This window comes from Eptesicus fuscus, chromosome 20, assembly GCF_027574615.1.
Source record: "Eptesicus fuscus isolate TK198812 chromosome 20, DD_ASM_mEF_20220401, whole genome shotgun sequence".
Taxonomy (NCBI): domain Eukaryota; kingdom Metazoa; phylum Chordata; class Mammalia; order Chiroptera; family Vespertilionidae; genus Eptesicus; species Eptesicus fuscus.
The window spans coordinates 43,787,653-43,815,167 of NC_072492.1; the positions used below are offsets into that span (position 1 = coordinate 43,787,653).

The 27,515-nt window shown below is 42.2% G+C and overlaps 4 protein-coding genes across 4 annotated transcripts; all 4 read right to left on the reverse strand.

Moving 5' to 3' along the window:
* Positions 1 to 1,047: 1,047 nt before the first annotated feature.
* KRT40 (keratin 40) lies at positions 1,048 to 5,852 on the reverse strand. The gene is made up of 7 exons (XM_008145046.3): positions 5,406 to 5,852; positions 4,630 to 4,712; positions 4,198 to 4,354; positions 3,211 to 3,372; positions 3,007 to 3,132; positions 1,672 to 1,892; positions 1,048 to 1,147 (listed from the first exon to the last, which is right to left on the reverse strand). The coding sequence occupies exons 1-7, from the start codon at positions 5,850 to 5,852 to the stop codon at positions 1,048 to 1,050; spliced, it is 1,296 nt and encodes a 431-aa protein (XP_008143268.2).
* A 4,039-nt stretch (positions 5,853 to 9,891) lies between these two features.
* Positions 9,892 to 10,188, reverse strand: LOC103289204 (keratin-associated protein 3-3). Its single transcript, XM_008145051.3, has one exon. It carries the CDS (start codon positions 10,186 to 10,188, stop codon positions 9,892 to 9,894), a length of 297 nt encoding a protein of 98 aa, XP_008143273.2.
* A 4,897-nt stretch (positions 10,189 to 15,085) lies between these two features.
* On the reverse strand, positions 15,086 to 15,382 carry LOC103289215 (keratin-associated protein 3-3). The gene has a single exon (XM_008145060.3). It carries the CDS (start codon positions 15,380 to 15,382, stop codon positions 15,086 to 15,088), a length of 297 nt encoding a protein of 98 aa, XP_008143282.1.
* A 7,616-nt stretch (positions 15,383 to 22,998) lies between these two features.
* On the reverse strand, positions 22,999 to 23,295 carry LOC103289226 (keratin-associated protein 3-1). Its single transcript, XM_008145063.3, has one exon. It carries the CDS (start codon positions 23,293 to 23,295, stop codon positions 22,999 to 23,001), a length of 297 nt encoding a protein of 98 aa, XP_008143285.2.
* Between the last annotated feature and the right edge of the window lie 4,220 nt (positions 23,296 to 27,515).

Here is a 27,515-nt window from a genome sequence, read left to right on the forward strand (position 1 = left end):
GGGTGGGGGCGTGCTTCCAGCCGCTTGGAGCACACCCCCACCCCTGGTGTGTGTCCGCTGGGACGGGGGTGGCACACAGTCTCCTCCCACCCATCTGCGTGCGCAGCTCCTCCTGAGCCAGTCGTGATGCAGCCTCCTCCTGAGCCGGTCATGATGCCTTAAGGCATCCCGGCTAATTTGCATATTATATATATATATATATATATATATACACACATACATATATATACATATATATATATATATATATATATATATATATATATATATTCCAATAACAGACCAATGTACCTTATGAAGTCACTAAAATAATGGTTCACAAGATGATCTTATATATTTATTAGGATTGAAAATGCTTAGATGACTTATTGAAAAAAAAAAAAGATTACACAAGTAGATGCGTATATAACTATGATACTACTATATGGAAAAACCTACATAAGAAAAAAAACTTGGAAGTTCCCGAATGTTAAGGGTAAGGAATTATGACTGGTCCCCCCTCTCCCTTCATGTGCCAAATTGAAAAAAAGGACTCTAGTACTTTTATCATTAAAAATGAAATGTATTGTATTTTATTTCTAAATTTCCTCATCAAGAGTTACATACAGCTGTCTTCCATGATATTGACATTTTGCATGGATTAGTTAATCTGTTTGCATTTGAGGAGTTAAAAAAATATTTTCAGCTTGGGTTTATGGAATATTAAACTATTGGCATGGGTTTAGACAATTACCTTGGCATCAAATGGTTATTATACCAACAGTAATAAGCCACAAAGATACATCTACCATGCTGAAGGAATGAAATGCATTTTATTTGGACATTAGCAAGAAAGCTTTACAAACTCCTAGGATATCACAAATAAGCAGGCAGGAGAGGAAACAATAAAGCAGAAATGTACTGAGGATGCTTAGAGGACACTTTTAGGACATGAAAGCCTTCTTGACTTGAGTTTCCAAGTTTGGATGTTCCTGCTTGAAGCCCCATCTCCTTCTTAGGACCCTGCTGGCTTCAGTCCCTCCATCTGCTGGGCTGGGTGCTCAGCGGTCATGCACAGCAGTTTTCGACTGTGCAAAATACATACACCGAGCACGGCTCTCCCGTGTTGCTTGACGCGCTTGTCGTGGAACATGGGTTACAGGGAAGCCTGTGGAAAATCCATTTGGAACTAAGCCTCACAAGGGAAAGCTGGATAAAATGGCAACTCAGAAAAAATCATGCCAGAATTTGCCCTGCAGATTATGCTCTGAAGGACACTCTTTTAGAATAATGTTTGACTTAACCTGTCATTCCGGGACCCAGTATTGCCACTTCATTTCGCTGCAGCAGCAGCAGTTGAACAAATATTTTCCTCACTTTGTAAATGCCATCTTATGCATGTTCCTGATTTCCCTTTAATGGGAGGCAGGAGCAAAGGGAGACAGATTCCCTCCCACCCCCCAGTATGAAGAGTTATATAATGATATTTATTCTGCTTTTTGACTTTAGGATATTTTTGAACATTTTTACGGTCATGTGATTAGCGTCAGCTGCTTTTCATCACTCTTGTAAGAAGATCCTTTAACACATTAGGGAGGTTTGACCTTGGCCAGATCTTGGGGAAACAGGATTCTCCTACATAAGACTCTCTGTGACTTGGCGTGATTTTGAGAATGATTGTGTGGAACTTGCCTGCTGTCCTCGCTCTCAAGGAGACCCTGGTACGTGCTGATCTCGCCCTCCAGCCGGGCCTTTGTGTCCAGCAGCACCTGGTACTCCTGGTTCTGCCGCTCCAGGTCGCAGCGGATCTCGGCCAGCTGCTCTTCCACGTTGTCAATCAGGCACTGCATCTGGGCCAGCTGGGTGGTGTACTGGGCCTCCGTTTCTGCCACAGTGCATTCCAGAGATTCTGCCTGCAGAGAGAAAGATGTAAAAAGGGCTGCATATTCTATGGGGCCAGACTGCCTGTTTTCAAGCCCCTGATCTCCCTTTTCTAGCCATGTGACTGGGAGAAAATTACTTAGCTTCTCTGAGCCTCAGTTTTATTCTATAAAAAGTGGGCAGTGCAAAGTACCATCATGGGATGGTTGTGAGGACTAACTGGGTTAATACGTGTAAAGCACCTAGGACAGTACCTGAAAGAATTTCAGGGCTTTGTGTTAGTTATTGCTACCACCACTAGGGCCATCACAACCTACAATTTATTTCTGCAGCTTATGGAGGATCAAAAGCAATTGGGAGGAAACATTGAGTATGGGCTTGTGGCAGGGAGGTGTGGAAGAGTGTGGTGAAGAGAAGAGGCTCTGAGATTGAACAACTGGGATTGAACTTCCACTCTTGTTTCTTAGAAAATTGCATGACCCTTTGTTACTTATCTGAGTCTCAGTTTTCCTCATCTGTATAATGGGATTAGGAAAGGGATTTACCACCATAAAGTTATTGTGAGGCTTCACCAAGATACTCTCTATAGGACCTAACGTGACACACACAGTGGTGTTCGACTGGAACTGGTTAATGTAATCTTGAACGCAACTATTCTTGTTGCTTGGGTGGAGCAGGGGGTAGTGAAGGGTCTGGTTGAAGAGTGGATCCTGGGAAAATTTAGGATAGTGGTTGAATGCAGAGTATGAATTCCATTCTTTGTTTTAGATATGATTGTGAGCTTGGAAAACTGGCCCTCATCAAAAGAGAGTTAAAACCCACTGGAACGTTTGAGTGCCTTTGTCTCGTTCTGTTCCCGCCCTTTCCCCTCTCTCCCTGTCTCTGGAGGGTGCTGCAGGATCACGCTCAAGCCCAAGAGAGAAGGTCGGGGCATCCTACTTGGGACAGTACAAGCTGTTGACCTTTCACTTCTGCTTCTAGCTGCTACTTGGGAAAGGCAAGAAAATATAGTCCTTGCACACCCAGATTCAGACTTTCCGCACATGAACTGTATGGGTCTCTCCCCTGGGTTATGGGAGAGGGGGTAGTCTCTTGGGCCTGATTCTTCAGTGACGAAACAGAGCTAGCAGCCTTTCCCTTACACACCAGGCTTTGCTGTGCTTGGAGGTCGATTTCCAGAGCGTTGGCTGTTCGTTTCAGTTCCAGGATCTCTATCTGGCAGCCCTGCAGCTGCTCTGCGCTGGACAGCTGCTGCTGATTCAGCTCCTCTGTCTGCAACACAGGCAGGATTAGAGAACGCAAGCAGGCAGAAGTCTGGAAGCCTGTCATTTTATCGCTCCAGGTGCTGACCTGAACAGCGAACCATTCTTCCACGTCTCTGCGGTTGTTGGCGAGCACTGTTTCATATTGACAGCGCATCTCATTCAGGACCTTGTTGAGGTCGATGGTGGGGGCACTGTCTAGCTCCACGGTGAGTCGGTCACCAAGCTGGCCACGGAGCAAGTTGATCTCCTGAAAGTGGAAATGAAGTAAAGAATGTCACAGAGTGGTGGGGAAAAATCACTTCGCCGTCCATGGCATCCCTTCTTTGTTTTGGAGAGGAGTGAGTAAGAGTGTGGGATTTAGATTCAGATTGCCTGTGTTGAATCTTTTCATCATTCATCACGCAGTTTCTTCATCTGCAAAATGGGTATAAAATTTTTACCTGTTCCAGAGAGTTATTGTGAGACATATGAGTTAATATGTGTAGAAACACTTATAAAAGTCCTCGGTATATAGTAAGATCTCAATAAATGCTAGCTGCTGTTATCATCAACAGATGTTCAAGGGGGAAAATATACTTTGTTACACCATTTAGCTTTTCACTTGTTAGCTTCATCAATATAGGATGATCATATACTTTATGTTTTATGATTTTAAAAAGTTGATAGATGCAGAATATTTTTAAAATATTGGTTCACATGTTGCATGAGTTTTTATCCCCTTTTTGAAATGGCCTTCGTATGCTGTATTTATCAGCCTGGTTTTCATACCTTATGGATTAGAGTTAGGCGTGGGGTAAAGCCTCTAAGGAAAGCCATTTGTGGAGTTACCTTCTCCACAAAAGCAATGGCAGGTGAAGAGTTCGGTTCCTTCATCTAGCTCTGGCCAGGGGTCATTTCACAGCTATGTTCAGAGACACACAGGAATGATCCGGCCAAACAGTAACAGTGCCTTGAGTAAATTTGTTCCAGCTTTAGCAACATTTATCCACGTTCAGCTTATAGACACACACAGACTTGACCAGTTTAGTTTGTCATTCTTACATTCTTTCAGTGATTTTGCCACTTGCCTCACCTCTTCATGGTGTTTCTTAAGGCAAAGGAGATCCTCCTTCAGGGACTCCACCTGGGCCTCCAGATCGGCTTTGCACAGGGTCAGCTCGTCCAGGATCCCTCGTAGGCCACCAATGTCAGTCTCTACCAGCTGGCGAAGAGACAGCTCCGACTCGTACCTTTCACAAGAAACAAAGAGACAGCCAGTGATTACTTTACTAGACACTGTGCCAAGCACTAGGGCCTACTGACAAATGACATATGGACGCAAGGAAGCCACGAGCTGTAATTTCTTTTACATCCCAAATAATGATAAATTTGAGCTTTGCGAACATTCTTAGCTTAAAAAATATTATATAGAGAACATGTGTGATGTGTTTGTGTGTGTGTATGTGAAAGAGAGAGAGAGAGAAAGAGAGACCGTACATTATATTCAAATTTAAATTAAACTTACTTTGACCTAAAGTCATCGGCCGCCAGTTTGCAGTTGTCAATCTGTATAGTGAGTCTAGAATTCTCTGCTTTTGTGCACAAAATCTGGGAAGTAAGTTATTAAGTAATAAGTGGTTCTTTGAAAGAAACATAAATATGCATACATTTAACAGCTATGCCATGATTTACCTTTTAAAAGTCTTTGTAAGAAAGTATAACATAGCTTTTAGCCTGCTTTTCTCACTGACCACATCACTGCATGAATTAAAAAGGAGTGCCAATTTACAAACGAAACAGAGAAGAAAGGCTTAGCTTTGTAATGACCTAAGACATTTTGCAATATTTCTTGGCAGTTGAACTCAGTTACGTTTTTCTCTGTAAGTTGTCTATATTATGACTATATCCCCATCCACAATAATAAAAATTCACCAGTAAGAAAATAAAATTATTATTAGGTGAAATAATTTGATTAAAAAAAAGACGTTTCAATATCTATGTTAAAAATAATACAGATATACAGTGTTACGTACAGAAGTAATTTTATATATAGCACAATTTTTCCTCATTCCGTAGATGATAAAGCCTAGAGATATGTGAGTTTATTGTGGCCACTCAGTAATTAGTGGCAGTCCTGGGGTAAGCTGTTTCCCGACTTTCAGTCCAGACCCCTTTCCTCTGCATCACATTGCCACCCGGAAGTCCCTTTTCCCTGGTTTCCTGCTAGAGCCTCTTCTAGTGTAAAGAGAGAGCTGATCACAGATTGGCAAAGTGGAGCATTAGGACAAGAAGACACCAGACCTTTCGTTGGAGATCTTCAATGGTGTCGAAGTAACACTGATAATCGGGGCACACCAATGGGATGTCCCCTCCACACTGTTCTCGGATCCTGCATTCCAGCTCCGCATTCATCTCCTCCAGGGCATGCACCCTCTCCAGGTAGTTGGCGAGTCTATCATTCAGGAACTGCATGGTCTCCTTCTCATTGCTGTTGAACACCCCATCCTTGCACCAAGCACAGTTCCCAACCACACATGGAAGGTTACAACTTCCAGCGAGGTAGCATGGCGCGAAGCAAGTGGTTGGCAAGCAAGACGTGGACAGGAAGCTAGGAGTCTGGCATCTGGATGTAGCACAGGTGTTGGGGAGACAAGTGGTTTCCGTGGAACCAGTTGAAGCAGTTGCACCATCAGAAACCCCGGGATGGGACTCAGAAGAGCAGGATGTGGGGGAACTGTCGGAAGTCATCTTAAGAAGCAAGGAACAAAGATCAGCAGCAAAACTCAAGTTGCCTGACTCCAAAAGACTCCTTCCCTCCTGGGACTTTTATATAGCCACCAAATGGGTATTTACAGAATGCATGGGATGTTTTCTTTATCACTGTTGGTACCAGTTTTCATGCGAACATTCATTAGTGTTGTTTACTTGCTGAGAAAGAGTTTTATGCCTCATAAAAGAGGCATAACTTCAGGTTACTAAATAAGGGCACCATTTCCATATGCTAGTAGGATAAAATACTTGTTTTAGAAAATCTTCAGAGGAAGCATTGTCCTTTTGGCAGAATAAGGAAAGAAAGAAAATTTGACCAATAGAAGTGATCACAAATAAGGAAAATCACATTTCCACAGATTTTGATGCTGTGCATTGAAAATTGTTCATGTCTCCTTTTATAATTAAGACTAGAGGCCTGGTGCATGAAATTCATGCACTGGGGAGGGGGGGTTCCCTCAACCTGGCCTGTTCCCTCTCACAGTCTGGGAGCCCCACAATGGATTGCCCCAAAGAGGGAGGCCCCGCCCACCCAGCCAGGGCTCCACGATGGATTGCCCCTGCAGAGGGAGGCCCCGCCCACCCACTGTAGCCCGCCAGTTGGTGGCCTGGGCCTCCCTCTGAAGGGCGATCATGGGGTGATGGCTGGGCCCCCAACCAATCGCATGGCACCTGCCTTGGCTGGCCTGGCGCCAGTGGGTATCATAGCGTGGTCGTCTGGATGGTCATTCTGCTGTTCAGCTGTTCGGTCGATTTGCATATTATGCTTTATTATTATAGATTACAACACATTAAATACCATTTATATTGTTTGTGCCACCACCATAAAAATGTTCTGTGTGATTATCAATATTTGCAAAACCTTTGTGCTCTTGCTTGTGCTCACATGGTAGAAGAGGGAGACTTGTAATGGGTTTGAATTGTGTGTCTGTAAATGACATCTGTCTGCGTGCAAATTGAAAAGTCACTTTACATGATTGATGGGCATAATTTGTGCTCTCCAGGCCAAAATATAAATGAAACAGCAGACCTTTTGTTGGTTATCAAGACCTGGAGATGTGATTTTCAATGCCTTGAAACATGCCTTCTCCACATTTCCTATACCTCTGTTTTAGATCAAGGATACTATTTTTCCCCCCTGAATTCCTAATAAGAGTGAAATGTAAATTCCAAGTTTCAATCTTTTAGTCTTGGAAATCCTCAGTGAGTACACTTCAGAGTAGGGTCAATCAAGCTATGGGAGGCTTTTCTTCTGAGATATGGAAGTGTTGTCATTCATTCATTCATTTAAAAAATTATTGGGTGACAGTGGTTAATAAAGTTATATAGATTTCAAGTGTACAATTCTATGATGCATTATCTGTATATTTCATTGTGTGCCAACCACCCAAAAAATCTTCTTCCTTCACCATATATTTGATCCCCTTTACCTTTTACTACTTCTCCCAACCATCATACTATTGTCTGTGTTTATGAGTTTTGGGTTGTTTGTTTTTCTTTTATGTTTATTTGTTGCTTTTAGTTTTATATCACACATTTGAGTGGAATCATATGGCTCTTGATGTTTCTGGCTGACTTATTTCACTTAGCATGACATTCTCAAGATCCATCCATGTTGTCACATATGGCGGTATTTCATCTTTTCTTATGGCTGAGTAGTAGTCCACTATATGTCTGTACCACATTTTCTTTACCTAGTCATCTATTGAGGGACACTTTGGTTGTTTCCTCCTGGTTCATAGGTAAAAGCTCAACCCCCAAGCCACGCATATTTAAAATTCTTGTCGGCGAATTCTAACATCTGTGTATCTGGGGACCTGTTTTTATTGGCTGCTTTTTCTCTGAATCGTGGAAGACATTTTCCAGCTTATTCCCATGGCTGACAATTTTTAATGACATGCTGTACATTCTGGATGATATCTTTTAGGAAGTCTTGATTATATTGCAAAGTTTTGAGTCTTATTCTGATAGGAAGTTAAGTCACTGGAAGTTCCTCTTGATCCTCTCAGGTTTGGCTTTTTAGATTTTTCTAGGGCAGGTATAATTTTGTGTGTTCTTTACTCAAGGTTGTGATCCTTCTTACTCTTTTGGTGTATCTTTCTGGAACATTGAATGAATGCCTGAGGTACTCTGAATGGGCTGGCACATTCAGTTAGTGTTGAATGACTTCTGTGTCTTCATTGAACTCTTTATCCCCCAGCAGGCACTCTTTGCTAGCCTTATGGAATTGCACCCTGTGTCCATGCAACCCAGCCCTCTGCAACTACTTGATTAAAAACTTTTACACAGACTTCTGCATCCTTTCTCATACATCTTCTTCCTTTCCTTGTGCCATTGTGCAAATTCCAGCTGCCTATACTCTATTTAGATATGCCACTTGTGCCTCAAACTTGACATGTCTACAGCAGAACACAGTGCTTATTTTTAAAAATTTCTCCTCTTTTTATGCTCCCTTCTCTCCAACTCTTTGCTCAGTTGGTGACATAACGCCACTGCCTAGTTTTCCTTTGATGCCCTCTTTTCTTCCATACCCCTTTGACCCCTAACTCTAGTCAATTTGTCTTTGACTATGTCTTTCTCCTCCTCGCCATGGCAGCAATCTTAATTGTTCTCAATTTTATAGTAGCACAGCACTTTACTAAAGTGGCAAATCACTTGTATTTTCTTATTTTAGTTCAATGCCTGGAATTCAATAAATAATGGTTAATTGTCTGAAGGAATGAGTGGGTATTGTGTATGTATATACCTAACCTGCTAGACTGTCAGCTCATTTTAAGCAGGGACAATAAAATGCAGAACATTCAGTAAATATTAAAAAAATAGAAATTCAGTAATGACATTATATTATTAATTTTTTCCATAAGTAGATCAGGTCACCTGGATGAGTTAATATGTTATGCTAGAGGCCCGGTGCATGAAAATTATGCACTAGGGGGGGGCGTCCTCTCAGCCTGGCCTGCACCCTCTTGCAGTCCAGGAGCCCTCGGGGGATGTCCAACTGCGGGGAGCGGGCCTAAGCCATCAGTCAGACATCCTTAGCGCTGCTGTGGAGACATGAGAGGCTCCCGCCACCACCACTGCACTCACCAGCCGTGAGCCTGGCTTCTGGATGAGTGGTGCTCCCCCTGTGGGAGTGCACTGACCACCAGGGGGCAGCGCCTGCATTGAGCGTCTGCCCCCTGGTGGTCAGTGCCCATCATAGTAACCAGTCGTTTTTGCTGTTCGGTTGATTTGCATATAAGCCTTTTATTATATAGGATCATATTTGATGTTCAGATTATGTTCAGTATTTCCCAACCTATCTTAAACCATTTTTTTGAATGGACAAGTCAGATAAAGTCTACTTTTATGTATGCCAGTGTAATAAACCATCTCTTATGCAAGAATATTTAGTTTTTTTACAAGCACGAAATATTTGTACTGCGCCGTTTTCAGTCTTGCAGATGTTCTCAGGTTTTCTTAACCATTTGTACGCTATAAGCATCTATAGACGCAAGCGGCAGACCTTTTTTAATTAAATTCAAAATACCGTGGCAGTTAACTGGTTAAAATGCCGACTTTTGTAGTTAATAAATACAGTTAAGAAGTTAACAGAAAACAAAGCAATTGTAAACATTTGTGCTATGCCAGAGACGTAAAATTTATTAGAATGATCGTGAAGAAGCTGCTCAATTTCTAGGAAGATGCCATCCAAGACTGAAAACAGAATTCCCAAGCACCCAAAGAAAGATATGCTTTGCTATGAAGGAACTGAACAACTTTGGTAAATTCCTAGGCATCTACCTGCTCAAATTGTCCTTGATTACTGATATCCCTACATGGCATTGAAAGCCTCTTGGTTTCTTCTTCTTCTTCTTTTATTTTTTTGTGCTGTGGTGGTGGTAGTGTGTCAGTAAGAGTGCCATCCTTGTTCCAACTTCAAAAGCAAAGTCAGTTAGTTGCAGATACTGAGACGGGTGAACAATGAAGCTTCTGGGTAGACTCTTTCACGCCAGGCGCTGAGTGAAGCGGCCCTCCATCAGCAGCAGCTCGGGAGGCAGGGCTCACAGCAGGGCTGAGTGCAGGTGGTGAGGTTGATGGTCTCCAGACATGGGGTGGGCTGGCAGGAGTTGAGCAGGAAGCAGGTGGGCACACAGGGCTGAGGAATGTGGCAGGGTGGGGGGCAGTTGTCACAGCAGGTGGGCTCCAGTAACCAAGTGGTGTGTGGGCAGGTGCTGGGCAGGCAGACTCCACAGCGGCAGCATTTGTCAGAGGAGCAGATGGTGGTGGCGGGGCCGGTGGGGACGCTGCAGCAGCAGGGAGCACAGCAAGCCATGGCGGTGGGACTCTGTGATTTTTATTGGTTTGGTTTCAAGACAAATGAGGTTTCTGAGACACAGATGTCTCCTTGCTCTGGGGTTCTTATATACCCTCCCCAATGGGTGTTGTCCAACCAGAAGGCTTCTTTCCTGGTTCTTGTTTATGTTAGTGTGTCCATTATCCTTTGACATTTAGATGCTTGTAAATAGTTTCTATTCTCCTAATTAACCTTTATGTGAGTTCGTGGCTAATTCTGAGCTGATTACTCTTTCTGTTTGTCACGGGAACAGAAGCTTTATGAGGTATCACCAAAGCCTTCTGCTATTATAAGTCCAACACAGCCCTGCTGGGGAATATTGCATCATAGTACCCCTATAGTCTAGTGTTGGTCAGTTTTTATTCTCCTCACCTTTATCTGCATCAATTGATCTGATGAAGTATTCGTTGACCTATGAACCAGGAGATCAGGGTTTGATTCCCAGTCAGGGCACATGCCCGGGTTGTGAGCTCCATCCCCACCAGTGTGGGGTGTGCAAGAAGCAGCCGATCAGTGATTTTCTCTCATTGATGTTTCTATCTTTCTCTCCCTAGGTCCTTCCTCTCTGAAATCAATTAAAAAAAAATAGACACCATCCTTGTTCTCATGGAACTTAGAGTCTGATAGAAGGTCTATCACACACATAATATATTATTATAAATTATTATTGTTATACATTTTGATACAACAAAAGAAGACTGGATTCTAAGAGCAGAAAAACAATAAGCAGAAGGAAATCATTTAGAAAATTTTAAGAAAAACATTGCAAAGGGGCTTGCAGACTTCCACAATTAGAATTTCATGATAGAAAGATATCAATCTCTTATGTAGAATACAGTGTGACTTTGAATCAAAATTATAAGGATAAAAGAATTGTTACTGTTCTGTGTAAAGTATTGACTTAAGAATACACATTAGAAACAGTTGTAAAATAAGTCTGTGGTAATAAATTCATCTCTTTTAATTGAAAAGACTTGCAATAGTTTATTAAAATTTATTTTCTCTGCAGTGGTCAAGAGACCTGAGAATTACTTTCCTCTGTTTCCACATTAGGATAGTGAGTCAAAGAGAAGTGAGATAATTTGCCTTAGGTGGTCTGGTGACTGACTTGTTAAACACTAAATATAGGACCTGTAAGGATAGAGCTACTTTTTATGTGGTTTAAAATAAAGTCTACAGTATGTGTCAGAGATACTAAACATTTTATTTTTAGAAACAAAGGGTATCTTTTTTCCTTTAAGCAAATGTGGGAAAACCTTGATGACTCCTGATTAGATGATAGATTTTCAAAGTGCTAAAAATCAATGTGCCAACTGGAAAGGCTTTGAGAAAGCTCGAGGGGGTTTAAGAAGAGGAACACACACACACACACACACACACCCTGGAACGTGCCCAGTTTTAAGTATGCCGTTCTATAAGCAATAGGGGCATCTGTGACAGTGAAGGCAAAAATTAAAGATTGACAATAAAAAGAAACAGAAGTAAAATATGATTGTTAGTCTCTTGCTTCAAATCTCTCATTGCTTTGCGGTTTTCATCTAGACCCTTTCCTCTGGGGAGCCATCCCCCTGGGCCTTTGCATTTCTTCTCTCTGCTTTGCATTTCATCCTCTTCTCCCCATGGTCAATACATCTCTCATCCTCTTCTCCCCATGGTCAATACATCTATGAGTTACTGCTCTGCCTGGAACAACTGCCTGGAACAACTGCTCCCCACCCCTCTGCTCTGCCTGGAACAACTGCTCCCTACCCCTCTGCCTTGTCATATTGTAATGCTCAGCCTGGATAGCTCGGAGCTTTCCATAACCATCCCTCACCCTGATACTGAATCACCAAATCTGGGCTTTAGTTACTCTGTGTGCATGCTTGCATGCTTGCTGCTCACAGCTCAGTCACAGCAGAAATCACACAGTATTATCATCATATTCACTCAACATATGTAGAGCACGTAAATCATGATTATAATAACTCCCCCAGATTTGAGAGAAACTTGAGGGCACCTTAAGTAATCACATTTCTTTTATCTTTATACTTCTAGAATGGATATGGTTCCTAGCACAGGGGAAGCACTCAAGAAATACCGGCCAAAGGAGTGAGTAAATGGACTAAATCCCTTGTTGACTTGCGTCCTGGGTTGTGTCCCATCTACCTCATGGCTTCTGAGTTCTGTTCATTTAAAGATGTGCTACTTAAGCTGTGGGATCCTCTGAGAAATTCTTCTCTGGAGAGACTGACAGGCACACTGAGGACATTTATTTTTCACTTCTAAAAATATTTTTAAATTTTTTCAATTATAGTTGGTGTACAATATTATGTTAGTTTCAGGTGTACAACCAAGTAATGAGACATGTATATAGCTTACGAAATCATCACCTCAATAAATCTAGTACCCATCTGGCACCATACATAGTTATTACAATAGTATTGACTATATACTATACATCCTCATGACCATTTTGTAACTACCAATTTGTACTTCTTAATTCCTTCACCTTTTTCACCCAGTCACCCAAAATCCTCCCCTCTGACAACTGTCAAATTGTTTTCTGTATCTGTGAATCTGTTTTTGCTTGGTCATTTATTTTGTTCTTTTGATTGGCATATGAATGAAATCATGGTATTTATCTTTCTCTGTCTGACTTATTTCACTCAGCATAATACCCTCTAGGTCCATCCAAGATTTCATTCTTTCTTATAGCCTCGTAATATTCCATTGTATATATGTGCCACTTCTTTATCTATGCATTTATTTGTGGCTACTTAGGTTGCTTCCATATCTTGGCTATTGTAAATAATGATGTAATGAACATATGGATGCTTATGTCTTTTTGAATTAGTTTTTGGGTTTATTCAGATAAATACCCAGAAGTGGAATTGTTGGGTCCTTCTTTGTCTCTTGTTATGTTGTCTGGTATAAGTATTGCTACCCATGCTTTCCCGCCACCCCCACCCCCATTTTCATGAAATATTTTTTTCCATCCCTTTACTTCCAGTCTGTGTGTCTTTCTATCTGAAGTGAGTTTCTTGTAGACATGCTAGCATATGTGTGGATCTTGTGTTCTTATCCATTCAGCCACTCTATGTCTTTTGATTGGAGCATTTAATCAATTTGCATTTAAAGTAATTGTTGATAGATATGTATTTATTGCTGCCTCCTTCTCTTCCCCTCTTCCTCCTCTCCTCATCCTCCTCCCCTCCTCCTTCTCCTCCACCTCTTTCTCCTCTCCATCTCCTCCCCCCTCCTGCCTCTTCTCCTCCTTCTTCCCTGTGCTGGGGAGATTGGTGTAGGGCTGGGACTCCACACTCCTCAGGGGGGACGTCTATAACTGAGATATTCCTCCTGGTTTTAAACAGCCACACATGGGTGTGGGGCCAGCTCCTTCCAAGTCTCAGCCCCTCCTGCCTATTTCCATGTGGCTTCTTCTATATATCCTTAGTTATAAGACTTCTGTTCAGCTAGACTTCGGGTGGTTCTCAGTGATGGTTGTTCTGTAGTTCAGTTATAATTTTGGTGTAGTTGTGGGAGGATGTGAGTAGTACCGCATTTACCTACTCTGCCATCTTGACCAGAAGTCACACTAAGGACATTTAAAAACATGCTTATTTAAAGGCATTTGCTCCCCCTGCCCCTTCTTTGTCCTACCTTTTTCTTTTTCACATGCACTGTTTTGGTTTAGTTCACTACTTTTTCAGATTTTGACTTGTGCTTTTGTATCTATGTTACATATGTTACATGTAATATTATATGTAATATGCCATATTACATCTATAATAATAAAAGGGTAATATGCTAATTAGACCTCTGTGCTGAGGATGGTGGGAGGTAGAGAGATATATTCCTAGTGCCCTTCTACTAGAGTGACCATTTGATCTTCCTAAGGAAAAATGAAGTCAAAATTGGTAGGCCCACTAAATGACCCAGATCTTAGAATTGAGTACCTGTCACTTTTAATCTGTGAGCCAATCTATCTTTTTCTATTACAATTGGATATGATGATTTTGTTACGATCCTTACACTTTTTATTTCTCGTGCACATTTTAAGTTAATGTCATAACTCTGTTCATTAAGCTTCTGGCTCTTTTAGTACTGGAGGCTCTGTGACGTGGTAGAAATAATTGGCCTTTAAAGTCACACGTGCAAGGAACTGCATTCTGGTTTTCTTAGTAACCAACTTTATGACTTTGAGAATGTTGAATAACTCTTAAAGCTACATTTTTCTCATCTGTTAGTGCTATTTTAAAGATTACATGAGTTAATACATGTAATTTACCTAGCAAAGGACAGGTAAATAAATGTTGGCTCACCCCCAAAATTGTATTTTTCTGAGTAAGAGGAGGGAGAAGGTGGACATAAAAGATTACCAATTAAAAGTTAGCAAGCCATATAGTAAGCTCATTTTAGTCCTTCCTATCTAATAGATTCTTTTTTAAAATAACACAATAATCATCTTACTTTTACCTTTATAAAACATCAAAAAAATATACCAAAAACATAAATAAAGAACACATATTGCCAGAGAAACAAAGTTTATTGGGAAACCCATTACGAAATGTTTTTCCCCTTTATGGAAATATCCAAGACAAGAAATGGGATCCAAGGAAGCAACATGACCAAGGAAATATTGTCTGAAGTCTCACAGATTTTAATGTCTTTTGATAATAGATGATATTCACCTGCCCAAATGAACCAAATGATTACCCAGCCAAATAACCATAACCATTTTTACAATTTTTTTTCCATTAAAATGAAAGGCAGGTTTCCCGTATTAGTGCCCTCTGGTCTGCCTCGACATCTGATAAACTACTGAGGCAAGTGAATACTGAACAGACAGCTCCTGGGTTCTTCATCCTCAGGCGCTGCGTGAAGTGGCCCTCCATCAGCAGCAGCTCGGGAGGCAGGGCTCACAGCAGGGCTGAGTGCAGGTGGTGAGGTTGATGGTCTCCAGACATGGGGTGGGCTGGCAGGAGTTGAGCAGGAAGCAGGTGGGCACACAGGGCTGAGGAATGTGGCAGGGTGGGGGGCAGTTGTCACAGCAGGTGGGCTCCAGCAACCAAGTGGTGTGTGGGCAGGTGCTGGGCAGGCAGACTCCACAGCGGCAGCATTTGTCAGAGGAGCAGATGGTGGTGGCGGGGCCGGTGGGGACGCTGCAGCAGCAGGGAGCACAGCAAGCCATGGCGGTGGGAAGCGGGTGTGCTTTTGGTTTTCCTGAAAGAGAGCTGAGGCTTCTGAGATGCAAATGTCTGCACTGGCTTTGGGGCTCTTATATACTCTCCCCAATGGGCGTTGGTCCAACCCGAAGGCTTCCTCATCGTGTTTATGCCGCTCTTTCCCACTAAGATTCCCTAATCAGTGTGGTATTTACTTGTCCATTAAGAGTTCTTACCCTTATTAAAGTAATCATCTTTTTTACTCATAGGCTTGTCATTTTTGTCCTAAGATGATTACATTTTGCCTTCACTGGGTCCTGGCATGGCAAATCTTACATAAATTATGGATAATCAGACCAACTGACAATTCAGCTAGAGTTTCAGAGGTGATGAGTACAGGCATCTGACATATTTGCCTTATTTATTGATGACATAATTCAGGTTCTGTTGAGCAAGCAGGGTGACATCCATAATGGAATAAAATGAAACCTCTTTTTATTATTTTAAATAAATCTATAATGAGTTTCCAAAGGTGGTATTACTTTATGGGTTTTAAATTTTTTTACTGTACTTTTTATTGTTATTATTTTTTATTATTGTTTTGCTGTTGACACTATTACAGATGTCCCCCATTTTCCCTCTCTTTGCCCACCTCCACCCAACACCTTCCCTCTCCCCTGGCCTTCACCACACTGTTGTTTGTGTCCACGGGCTGTGTCTATATGTTCTTTGGCTAATCTTTTCACCTTTTATCCATCCCCTCCTCCCCTCTGATATCCATCAGTTTGTTCCATGGATCCATGCCTCTGGTTCCATTTTGTTCATCAGTTTATTTTGCTCATTAGATCCCACCTGTGCGATCATATAGTATTTGTCTTTCTCTGACTGGCTTTTTTTTTTTTTTTAAACAATCTCTATTCTCATGGTTATGTCAGTCTTGTAGTGGGTCAAAGTGTAAAATTACTGGAAGGAAGGATCCACCCAGTTGCTGTCTTTCGTTAAATGTGCCATTAAAAGAAAAGCCCCTCAGTCTTCATTCCTTTTCACATGAATAATATACTTAACTTTAAAGTAAGATGAAACAGCCCAGCCGGTGTGGCTCAGTTTGTGAGCGTCGACCTATGAACCAGGAGGTCGCAGCTTGATTCCTGGTCAGGGCACATGCCCAGGTTGTGGGCTCCATTCCCAGTGAGGGTCATGCGGAGGCAATCCATCAATGATTCTCTCTCATCATTGATGTTTCTATCTCTCTCTCCGCTCCCTTCCTCTCTGAAATCAATAAAAATATATTTTAAGTACATAAATAAATAAATAAATAAATAAATAAAATAAGACAAAGCAGAAATCAAAAGGAGAAATCATAAGACACTGTGGGTTCTGGAAAGGGATCTGATCAAATGTGATTTAGAATGTTGGCATTCATACAAGCCATTTCTCCACTGACTTGCTTCCTACTTCGCATGCTTGTTTTTGTATCTTGGGTCTTCAATTAGGTTGTAAATTCCTTTGAGGAATGCCCTAAACAGCACTGTTCACCTCAGCCGGCCTCGGTTTGCCTTCCTGCAGGATGGCAGAGGAGGAAGTGGACCCGGATCATCCCCAATGTGGAACAGCCCATGATTCCAGCGTCTTCACATACTCCCCCGTGGGCAGCACAAAACCATTCAGATAGTGGAATCTAAATTACACAATTTGTTGGGTGGCAAAGGGTTGAATAAACACAAAGTACAGATTAGTTGGTGGGTTGTTTCTGAGGGCACATTCATGAACACCAGCATGGCCTGTTTAAGTGGGAAGAACGCTGGCTAACCCAAATCAGTGGACAATCTAAATAGCACTGGTAAATAAGCCCGTACATTTTATGAGAAAAAGAGCTTGTTGCTGAAGTTGGTTTGATTTTTGCTTAAATATCAGTATTTATCATAAAGTACATCAAATACAAAGGAAGGTTGGAGTCCCCTAGGTACTTTACACTTCTGTGATCCTGATCATATTGTTTCTTAAAGATGTCCTTCCCCAGCTCTCTACTTCTCAACTCTTACCCCTCAAGCATCAGCTCAGATAGCTCATAAAGAAACTTTAGGTGGTTCTTCTTGTTGTTTTCATTCTCTTCTGTGTTCTCACCAAGTGTGTTGCCCGTCTTTTCCTATAGTCCTTGTTTTATTCTGCTCTGTATTATAGTTTTTCACTTATCCTGTCCTCCTCACTCCAATGCAAACTCCTTAAAAGTGGGAATCTTGTCTTAATCTTCCTTGTCTTTGTCAAGTACCTAGGACAATGCCTGATACATAGTAGGCATTTGATAAATGTTTATTGAATTGGATTACATTATAGATTTTACAGCAGCAAAATGATTCATTTCACTTGTGAAGTACTTTACCGCTGTCAAAACAGTTTTACACTCAAAACTTCACCTAAATTAGACAATGAACAAAGCTGGCTCCGCTCAGTCTTTGGGGCCCCTTCTGTGAGTGTTGACCTCTATGTCAGTGTCTCAGCCTCTTTAAGGATGTATGTAAATTACTTAAAGAGGCAGGGGGAAAAAATAAAAATTTAAAGTAGGCACTACCACGCAGAATTTAAAATGATTCTAAGGTTAGAGCTTAATATATTTTATTATCCATACAATTTTCTTCAGGTATTTACATATCCCTGTGAGGCCTCCTTTCTGGATGAGATTTATGTTGATGTCATCAGAAAGTGTACTTCCTCTGGACACATTCATAGTTCATGATGTATGCGTGTGTCAAGAGTTGTAGGGTCATTATAGCGTTAAACATTGAGACAGTATGTGGTTTCGGGAGCAGTGGTAGTTATTTCAAAGTACTAAGGAGGTCCATGAGAGCATTTTTCTCTTCTCATTTGAAATCATCTTTCAAAAACACAGCAGGAACACTTCTGCAAAACTGAAGGCACAGAGTCAGAACAGTTTCTTCCAGAGCTTCGAATTCAAGACCATTTGCTGAGCAGCCCTTAATGACTGTTGCAGTCCCTTGGGGCAATGTGGGCAGGCCCTTTGAAACATCGTTAGCTGGCACAAGGTGCTTCACACTCACAGGGCTGGATGCAGGTTGGGACAGAGAGCACGCTCAGGTTTGGAGTAGGGTGGCGGCAGTGGAACTGCCTAACTATGGCGCTAGGAATCAGGAATGCAGCAGGGTGGAGGCAGGTGGGCTGAAGAAGGCTAATCTCATGTGGGCAGCTGCTGGGAAGGCTGTCTCCAAATTGACAGCACCCGTCATTGGAGACCCTGTAGCATCCTTGGAGACAAGGCTCCCAGCAAGACATGGGGACAGAGGGTCAGGTGGATTTTTATTGCAAAGGGAGGTTTTGTTCTACAAAGTCGTCCTCGGTGGATCTCTTATATCCATTCATGTCAGGGAACATGGCTGCTGTCCATTAGAACGTCGGAATGTTTTCTTATTGTTTGTATAATCCCATACAGACAACTCACGAGCTTGCTATTTATCAGCCATGGGATGAGCTCTCCTGCAGTTTTATTTGTGTTGTTATATTCAAACTTGCTTACTGTTGTCACTCCCTTGCTGATGCTGGTGATTCTGAGGAGATGCAATGATGCCATTTTTTTTTTTTTTTGGAGTGCCGGAAGCAGCTGGAGACTGGAATCTATTGCTTCTGTCAGATAAAGAACTGTTGCTAGGGCAACAAGACCCTTCATTCTTCCTCAAGCCTTGCAGTCTCTTTCTAGCACCCCGTATTGGTGGGACCCAGTAGAAAACCAGCCAAAGGAGAAAGAGTCTTCACCTAGGCATCACAGAGCATCACAGGTTGGACTTGGAGGTTGACAATTAGCACGTACTGTCCTGTGGACGGCACCTGGTTGACTTAGATAGTACAGCGTTCCTGTACACCCCGCACTCAGTTTCCCTCAATGATAGGATCTTACAGTACCATTGTGCATTTGTCAAAAACGAAGACGCCGACATTGGTATATTGCTATTAATTAAACATCATACTTTATTCAGATATCACTAGTTTTTTTCACTAATGTCCCTTTCTGTTCCAGGACCCTCTCTGAGGCACCAGTCACATTAGTCATCACATCTATTAGTCTTCTCTGGTCTGTGACAAGGTTAGAGCTTAATACATTTTATTAGTTTTTCAGTCTTTCCTTGTTTTCCATCACCTGGGCAGATTTGTGGTATACTCGGGTGTTTTTTAGGGTACATACTATTTTTAATCTTATTTAACAGTTGAGGAACCTGAGGCATAGACGAGTTAAATGACATAACCAAGGACCCATAACTAGTAAGTGATAGGTGTGACAGCCTAGTGCTGGAGACCACTCTCTTGACCACTATATAGGGGGCATTGCTCTGACTAGAATGTCGGCTGCATGTTTCCCCAAGGTTAGTAGCCAGGAAGATTTGTGAAAATGACTGTATCAGGTTATTGAGGGCTTTAGAAACACACTGAAGAACTTAGCTTTGATTCAGTGAAAACAGACATACTGAGGCGCCCTAGAGTTTTGAGCAACTCAGTTTAAACAGTATCAGGGACAGGAGCCTTGTCTGACAGGAATATTGTTCGGGAGGAGGAAGGGGCAGAGAATACTGGACTCAAGGACAACCAGGAGACTGTGGTTGTCATCAGGGGAGTGGTGGTCAGGGTCTAGGTTAGGCTAGAGTCAGTGAAGGTGGAAGGAAAGATGTCAGGAATAGTCTGAAAGAAAAATGAAATGACTGGTTTTCTATTCTATTATCAAGGGTAAATAATTATTAACTTTAAGGTTAGTTTGTTTTTACCTTGAACTAGGTTATTGAAACTTATCAGAAAATTGAAAATGTGTCTGAGTTGCCGAAGTAACCTTCAATGTAAGGTTAAAGACCCAGCCAGTATTTCTCCTGTACTGATATTGCTAATCGGTATTTAAAGTCTGACTTTAAAAAAAAAAAAAAAGATGATTTGCTCTCACCTTAGAAATGAAAACAGTTTTTTCTAGACTCATTGTATACACTAGTTTTGTCTTAAGGCACTAGAGAAAGATGAGTTACTATATACAACCAAAGACACAGTTCAGAGGGATAGTAGAGAATGTTGCCAAGGGGCATATACGTTCTCCTCAGTAAAGAGAGCCACGTGTAATCATATTTCTGTCTGCAGAGGAGGCAGATACTTTGGTGAAGTGGAAAGAGAAGGGACTTTGGATTCAGGCAGTTTTAAGTTTAATAACGTCTCTGTCACAGTTTGTGTAACGTTGGCAAGTAACTTTCTCAGCCTCAGTTTCCTGACCTGTAAAATGGGGAGAATAATGGTAGGCACCTCTTAGTGTTTTTGTTAGAAATAAATGACATATGCACATAAAGCACTCCTTTGAGTGCCCAGTAGATTCACCAGATGTTAGCTATGATGAATGAAAGAAGTACAATTAATAAGGTGGGATGGGGTTGGTTAATGGTGTGAGGTACTTGTTACTTAAAATGTGCTGGATAATCTAGAACCATAGAATGTCAAAACTAAAGTGACTTTAGAGAGAATCTGGTCAACCAACCCATTTTACCGGTTTAAGACCTGAGACCCAAAGAGTTCAAGTGACTTGCTCTGAGTCATAGAGACAGCCGAGGCAGAGCCAGGACTAGGACACCCTTCTCCTGGTTTGCAGGTGGGCTCTTTAACTAGCCTTGAATGCCTGAAGGTCCACAGTGGCAGTCCCAGGACACTTAGAGTTATTTTCAGTATTAAAAATGAAGTCTAAATATTTATCCCTTACAAAGATATATAACATCAAACTTCTTTGCTTTTGACTGAAAAAAAAAAAAAAAAAGGTAACTTGGCACAGTAATAATAGTTCTATTAATCCTAAAACTCTCACTGATACTTATAAACGTATTTATGAACAAAAAACAAAAAAGATGACTAAATTAATATTTTTAAAAGCCATTTGGGAAAAGAAAACATTTTTCAAGAAATAAAAGGATGGCCCTAGCCGGTTTGGCTCAGTGGATAGAGCGTTGGCCTGCGGACCAAAGGGTCCTGGTTTGATTCTGGTCAAGGGCATGTACCTTGGTGGCAGGCTCCTCCCCTGCCCGGGCCCTAGTCAGGGCTTGTGCAGGAGGCAACCATTCCATGTGTTTCTCTCACATGGATGTTTCTCTCTGTCTTTCCCTCTCCCTTCCACTCTCTGGAAAGAAAAAAAAAAATCAATGGAAAAATATTCTTGGGTGAGGATTAACTAAAAAAAAGAAAAGAAAAGAAAATAAATAAATAAAAGGATGTCTTTCGGTGATGGGCTGGGAACCAGTGTGTGGCAGTAATGGTGGAGCCTCTCCCTGTGTCTGGTTTGCTGCTGTGGACGCTTTGGATCCTTTGATCCTCACAATAACCCTAGGACGTAAGCAGAGAAGAGAGTATTATTTCTGTGGTAATAACGAGAAGCGAATGGCACAAGGTCCCACGGCAAATCCAAGAGAATATACAACTAGACTGCATTCTGTATATTTCCTGCAAAAGCCTTACTGCACTTGGATTTTTCCAGGACAACCAAGGAGATGAATTGCTGCTCATTGTAAAAGTTTGTTGTAGGAGGAAATGTATGTTTTCACTCCCATAATTGTGTGACTATTTCTGATGTATAGAGAAGACTGCACTAGTCTGATGTTTTTAGTTTATTTCAATGACATGCTATTATATGTCATTTGGACTAGGTAAGTTTATAAATATAGTTATGACTAATGGAAGCCAAGCCTAATTTCAGGAAATAAGAAATCTTCTATAAATGCTAATATTCATAGAAGACAACACATATAAGGAAATGAATATATATATATATATTTATATATATATGTGTGTGTGTGTGTCTATATATATATATATACATATATATATATAGACACACACACATATATATATATATATATATATATATATATATAGATACATACATACAGACACACACACACATATATTCCCCAAATTGCATAGCATTTTGAACTCGGAATTTCAGTGATGACTCTGACTAAAGGAATTAAAATTATGTCTACATACTAGCAAAGTGAGTAGTTTGTTTAGTTAGTTAAGGAAGAAAGAAAAATCACTATTTGGGGTTATAGGAATGAAAATAAATAAAATATTTAAAAAACACATTAATCTCTAGACTCTAGCGTAGTGCTTGGTGCAGTGGTATCTTAAAAAAATATTTATTGTATAACAAGATTCTACAAAATGTCCTACTGAAGTTGTTACTTTTTAACCTACCACAAAGAGCCAGTATCTAATTTTCAACTATTTCACCCTGAAAGCTCTCACTCTGCTGGGGAGCGGAGGCGGATCTTGGGTAGTAGGATGACCTGCTGTTCAGGTTTAGGTAGGCATTCTCCTTTCTCTGAGAGGGAACATGGAATCAGTAATCACAAGGCCATATTTGCTAAGCCAGAATGAAGTTTATTAATGAATAGTCAAAATGGTTATTTCTCAAAGAGCAGTAAAATAGCCTAAAAGACAGAACAAAGGTCTCCAAGTCTCCCCAAAGGAGCAAAGAATCAAGAAGTTGGACTAATTCACGAAAACATGGCCCAGGGAATGGTATGGAGTTAGCCCGCTGTAGGTAGTGGCGTGTTGAAGGCTGGGTGATGTGTAGGATGTTGAGTAGCGCATCCCGGAACCTGTGCAAAGCCGAGGCTCTCTAACAGCAGGGCTCACAGGGACTTTCACAGCAGGGCTGGACGCAGGTCGTCACGTTGATCCCGTACAGTCCGGGAGTTGGGTGGCAGGAGTTGAGCAGCCAGCAAGTTGGCACGTAGGTGTCAGGCTCACAGCAGGGTGGGGGGCAGGTGTCACAGCAGGTGGGCTGAAGGAGGCTGATGTCATGTGGGCAGGTGCTGGGCAGGCAGACTCCGCATCTGCAGCATTTGTCAGAGGAGCAGATGGTGGTGGCGGGGCCGGTAGGGACGCTGCAGCAGCAGGGAGCACAGCAAGCCATGGCGTGAAGATTTGGGTTTCTGTTGGGTTGAGGAGCGAAGTCTCTTAGTGTCTCAGTGCTCCTCTCTTCTGCTCTGGCTCTTATATACCCACCTCCCTGGGCGTCACCCTATTAGCAAGGTTTTCTTCCCCATGTTTCAGCTTATAGCTATTTCCATAAAAACCACCTAATTAGTTAAGTGTTTATGACCTAAGACACACTCCTCACCTCGTAAAAGGGGGTTCGTTTGTTTTGTTGTCAAATTGGGACTCTTAACGTTGCTGTTTGTCAGAGCACCAGCATTTCCTTTCAGTCTTCAAAGGCACCAAGTGACCGTCTTCTAATCATTACACATCTGGCATGCTGGCTTTCTTCACGTCGCCGCCATGTCTTTTGTCTTCTTTCACATGAAGAGAGAAGTAGGCTTTTTGATTGCTTTTCTACCAGCAACTATGTGGTACTTTTGGCTTTGTGGCTTAAAAGTGATAAGGTTTGTAGATTTAGTCTTTATTTATTTGTAGATTTATTCATTTTTTGTATTTTAGTTTTCATAGATGAGCTTTATAAGTTAGTGTTCAATGGAACCCTCTTGGGAGATTCCCAAATTACATCTAAACCACTAAGACCTTAATAATAAAATGATCTCCCTAGCCTGTTTGACTCAGTGGATAGAGCAGCGCTTTGTGGACCAAAGGGTCCCGGATTTGATACCAGTCAAGGGCACAGACCGTGATTGCAGACTCCTCCCCTGCCCAGTCCCTGGTCCTGGTTCCTTTAGGAGGCAACCATTCAATGTGTTCCTCTCACATCGATGCTTCTCTCGGTCTTTCCCTCTCTCTTCCACTCTCTCTAAAAATCAATGGAAAAATATTCTCAGGTGAGGATTAACAAACAAATAAATAAATAAATAAATTACTTCATTTTAAAGACATAAAACAGTATGATGTTTTAGAATTACTTTAAAGTAGGAAAAATAGTAACTGGTAAAATTTTAGGTGTATGTTAATTTGAAAGTCTTAAAAATGTATGTATTTTCTGACCCATCTTCAGATGAAATGGTCCAGGCTTTGAAAAATAATTTAAAATTGCTCAATATAGAGGAGCCAGAAATCAAAGGACATGCAAATCAACAAGATGCTGGATGCAAAGGATGCTTAACATGAAAACTGCTTTCATTTCAGTCATTTTCTTACTAGAATGATGTTGCGGTTTGGGATCCCTCTGCTGGAAATTAGCTTGTTGCTTCAATAGATATCTCTTTGTTCAACCAAACACTCGTTGGTTGGGTCCCTGCTGTAAGTCAGACAGCATGCAAAAAGGAAGCAAATAGGTTTTTGTCTTTGAAGAGGTCACAGAGAAGAAAACACAGAGAAGCTGCCAATGACAACACAGGGTTGTGCATTCAGGTTTTCTAGGTAAGAAGTGGGAATTTAGAGCTGGGGTCACTGCCTGAAAGATTTGGGGAGAACTTCATGAAAAGAAAACATGTGTGTGGGTGCTGAAGCAAGTAAAACTGCTATGGTATATTCCTGGGATGGCGGAAGTGTTGGTTGGCAAAGGCACAGATTCTGGGTCTCCGTTTGGGAGGTGTCGGAGGAGAATGATGAGAGACAGCATTGGAAAGGTGGGTTAGTGCCATGGTGGAAAGAACTTCGACTGTGTGTAGTATTCCACACTCATGATTTTGAAATACATCCTATTGGCAATGAGCATTACTGAAAGGGTTTTGAATGCGTATGGGACATGATTGGATTTGTATTTTAGAAAGATGACTGTAGTTTTTGAATGGAGGCCCATCATCATCATTGTCATCATTATCATCACTTATATACCCACAAGTATTAGGTCTTGTGCTGAGTGCTTTATATATATTACACATTTCTTACCACAGCCTTATGATGTATGCAGTGTTACTGCCTTTGCCATTTCACAGATGAGGAACCTGAGGCACAGAGAGGCTAAGTAAGTAGTGAGTAAGGGATGGAGCTGGTATTTGAAGCAAAGCTGATTCCACGCTCTTAGCCCCTGTGTGTCTTCCCTCTCATGCTGGGGGCAGTGTTCTGACTAGAATGAGGATGGCCCTCAAGATTAGTTGTGTATAAGATTGCTGAGAGGGGTGGACTGGCTTATTGAAGTCTTGAGACCATAGGAGGAGTTGATTTTAGAGCCTATTTTCTTTCTTTTTTTAAAAAAATATATTTAATTGATTTTTTACAGAGAGGAAGGGAGAGAGAGATAGAGAGTTAGAAACATCGATGAGAGAGAAACATCGATCAGCTGCCTCCTGCATGCCCCCTACTGGGGATGTGCTCGCAACCAAGGTACATGCCCTTGACCGGAATCGAACCCGGGACCCTTCAGTCCGCAGGCTGACGCTCTATCCACTGAGCCAAACCGGTTTCGGCAAGAGCCTATTTTCTTAACCAAAGTACTATTCTGTAGAATAGAGATAATTTGAAGGCAGGGACAGTGTTTGGGAAGCTGTGTGGGTATTCCATGGGAGTGATGGGGAGGGCCTGATTTCTCTCTTAGAGGGCATCATGATTGGATGGGAAGAGAGCAGAGGGGCATATCTGGGATTCCTCATCACATCATTCAGTTTTCTGGAGACCACTATCTGGATGGCACATCAGTTTCCACAATAAAACTACTATTCTTATTTTTAAGATAACTCCTGATCTTATCCTCCACTAATAGCTAGCACGTATTGAATGTGTACCATGTGCCAGGCATAGTGCTAAGTACTTTATGCACATCTTTTTTCTTATTTCTTACAACCTTATAAGATAAAGAATATTCTTATACCCACTTCCTAGATAGTGAAACTGAGAGTAATGACATTAAATAATGATTTAAAATCACACAGTTAGTGAATGATGGCTCATCTAACAACAGTACCTCACACTTACTATTAAAACTCAGTTTTTGTGGAATTAAATTTTATATTACTGTAAATTGTGTTCATTCTCCTCCTCCCCCCATTTATTAATTCATTAAGCAAAATGCCTAGCACCATGCTGGGTGCTAAGCATCCTATATAATAAAGAGCTAATATGCAAATGGTCATCACACCCTCACGCTGTAATGGCTTAGACACTCAACACTGGGGAGAGAGGAATGGGGACCAGCTAGGTACAAATGAGCTTGTGAGAGAGGAATGGGGACCAGCCAGGCACAAATAAGCTTGTGAGAGAGGAATGGGGACCAGCCAGGCTGCGGCCCGGGAGAGGGACAAGCTGCCTGCTCCATGGTCCTGGGCGCCAGCAGCTGCGCCTGCGGCCCAGGAGAGGGACAAGCTGCATGCCCCGTGGTCCCGGGTGCCAGCGCCTGTGCCTGCGGCCCAGGAGAGGGACAAGCCGCCCGCCCCGTGGTCCTGGGCACTAGTGTCTGCGACTGTGGCCCAGACGAAGCCACCTGCCCATGGTCCCCTGTGGCTATGGCTGGCCCGGGTGAAGCCAGCCCAGGTCCTGGGTGCCTGTGGCTGGCCAGAGGGAGGGAAGCCCGGGTCCCAGGTGCCAGTGACCGGCCAGAGTAGGGAATCCTGGGTCCCAGGTGCGGGGCAAGGCAGAGGCAGTTAGGGGCGATCAGGCCAGTAGAGGAGCAGTTAGGGACGATCAGGCAGGCAGGCAGAGGTGGTTAGGGGCGATCAGGCAGGCAGAGGTGGTTAGGGGAGATCAGGCAGGCAAGCAGTTAGGTGCCAGCAGTTCTGGATTGTGAGAGGCAGTCAGACAATCCCCTGAGGGGTCCCGGATTGGAGAGGGTGCAGGCCAGGCTGAGGGGACTCCCTCCCCCCCCCAGCCCATGCACGAATTCCATGAACCAGGCCTCTAGTATAGAAATAATTAAGTCAGTTAAGGTTATTGTTGTTAAGGTGCTCATTCTAGTGGATGAGACAGAAAGAAAAAAAAGCAAACGGATGAATAAGAACTTCAGACAGTGACAAGTACTAAAAGGAAGTAATACAGGGTAAAGTGACCGGTAGTGCCCCTCAGGGAGCATGTCTGATTCGGTTCGGGTCGTCAGGGACAGTCTTTGCCAGGTGGCTGGAGTCTGTGGAAGGGAAGGAGTGTGATAGGAGGATGAGGTCAAGGAGGTGGGCAGGTGCTAGGACAGGTATGGATGTGTAGGTAGTTCTGCAGAATTCAGCTTTTATTTTACGGGCATTGAGAATCCACTGGATGATTTATGGCAGGGAGTGGTAAGATGTGAGTTAATTCCACGGAAAAGGAACTGCAGTGGGG

Bases quoted from the DNA above. Each gene is read 5' to 3' on its own strand.
- LOC103289215 (XM_008145060.3), bottom strand. From the start codon at position 15,382: ATGGCTTGCTGTGCTCCCTGCTGCTGCAGCGTCCCCACCGGCCCCGCC.
- KRT40 (XM_008145046.3), bottom strand. From the start codon at position 5,852: ATGACTTCCGACAGTTCCCCCACATCCTGCTCTTCTGAGTCCCATCCC. The intron at 3,133-3,210 runs GTCAGCACCTGG...CCTGTGTTGCAG, and splicing joins AAGAATGGTTCGCTGTTCAG to ACAGAGGAGCTGAATCAGCA. The intron at 1,148-1,671 runs GCAAGTTCCACA...GATTTTCCACAG, and splicing joins CTTGAGAGCGAGGACAGCAG to GCTTCCCTGTAACCCATGTT.
- LOC103289226 (XM_008145063.3), bottom strand. From the start codon at position 23,295: ATGGCTTGCTGTGCTCCCTGCTGCTGCAGCGTCCCTACCGGCCCCGCC.
- LOC103289204 (XM_008145051.3), bottom strand. From the start codon at position 10,188: ATGGCTTGCTGTGCTCCCTGCTGCTGCAGCGTCCCCACCGGCCCCGCC.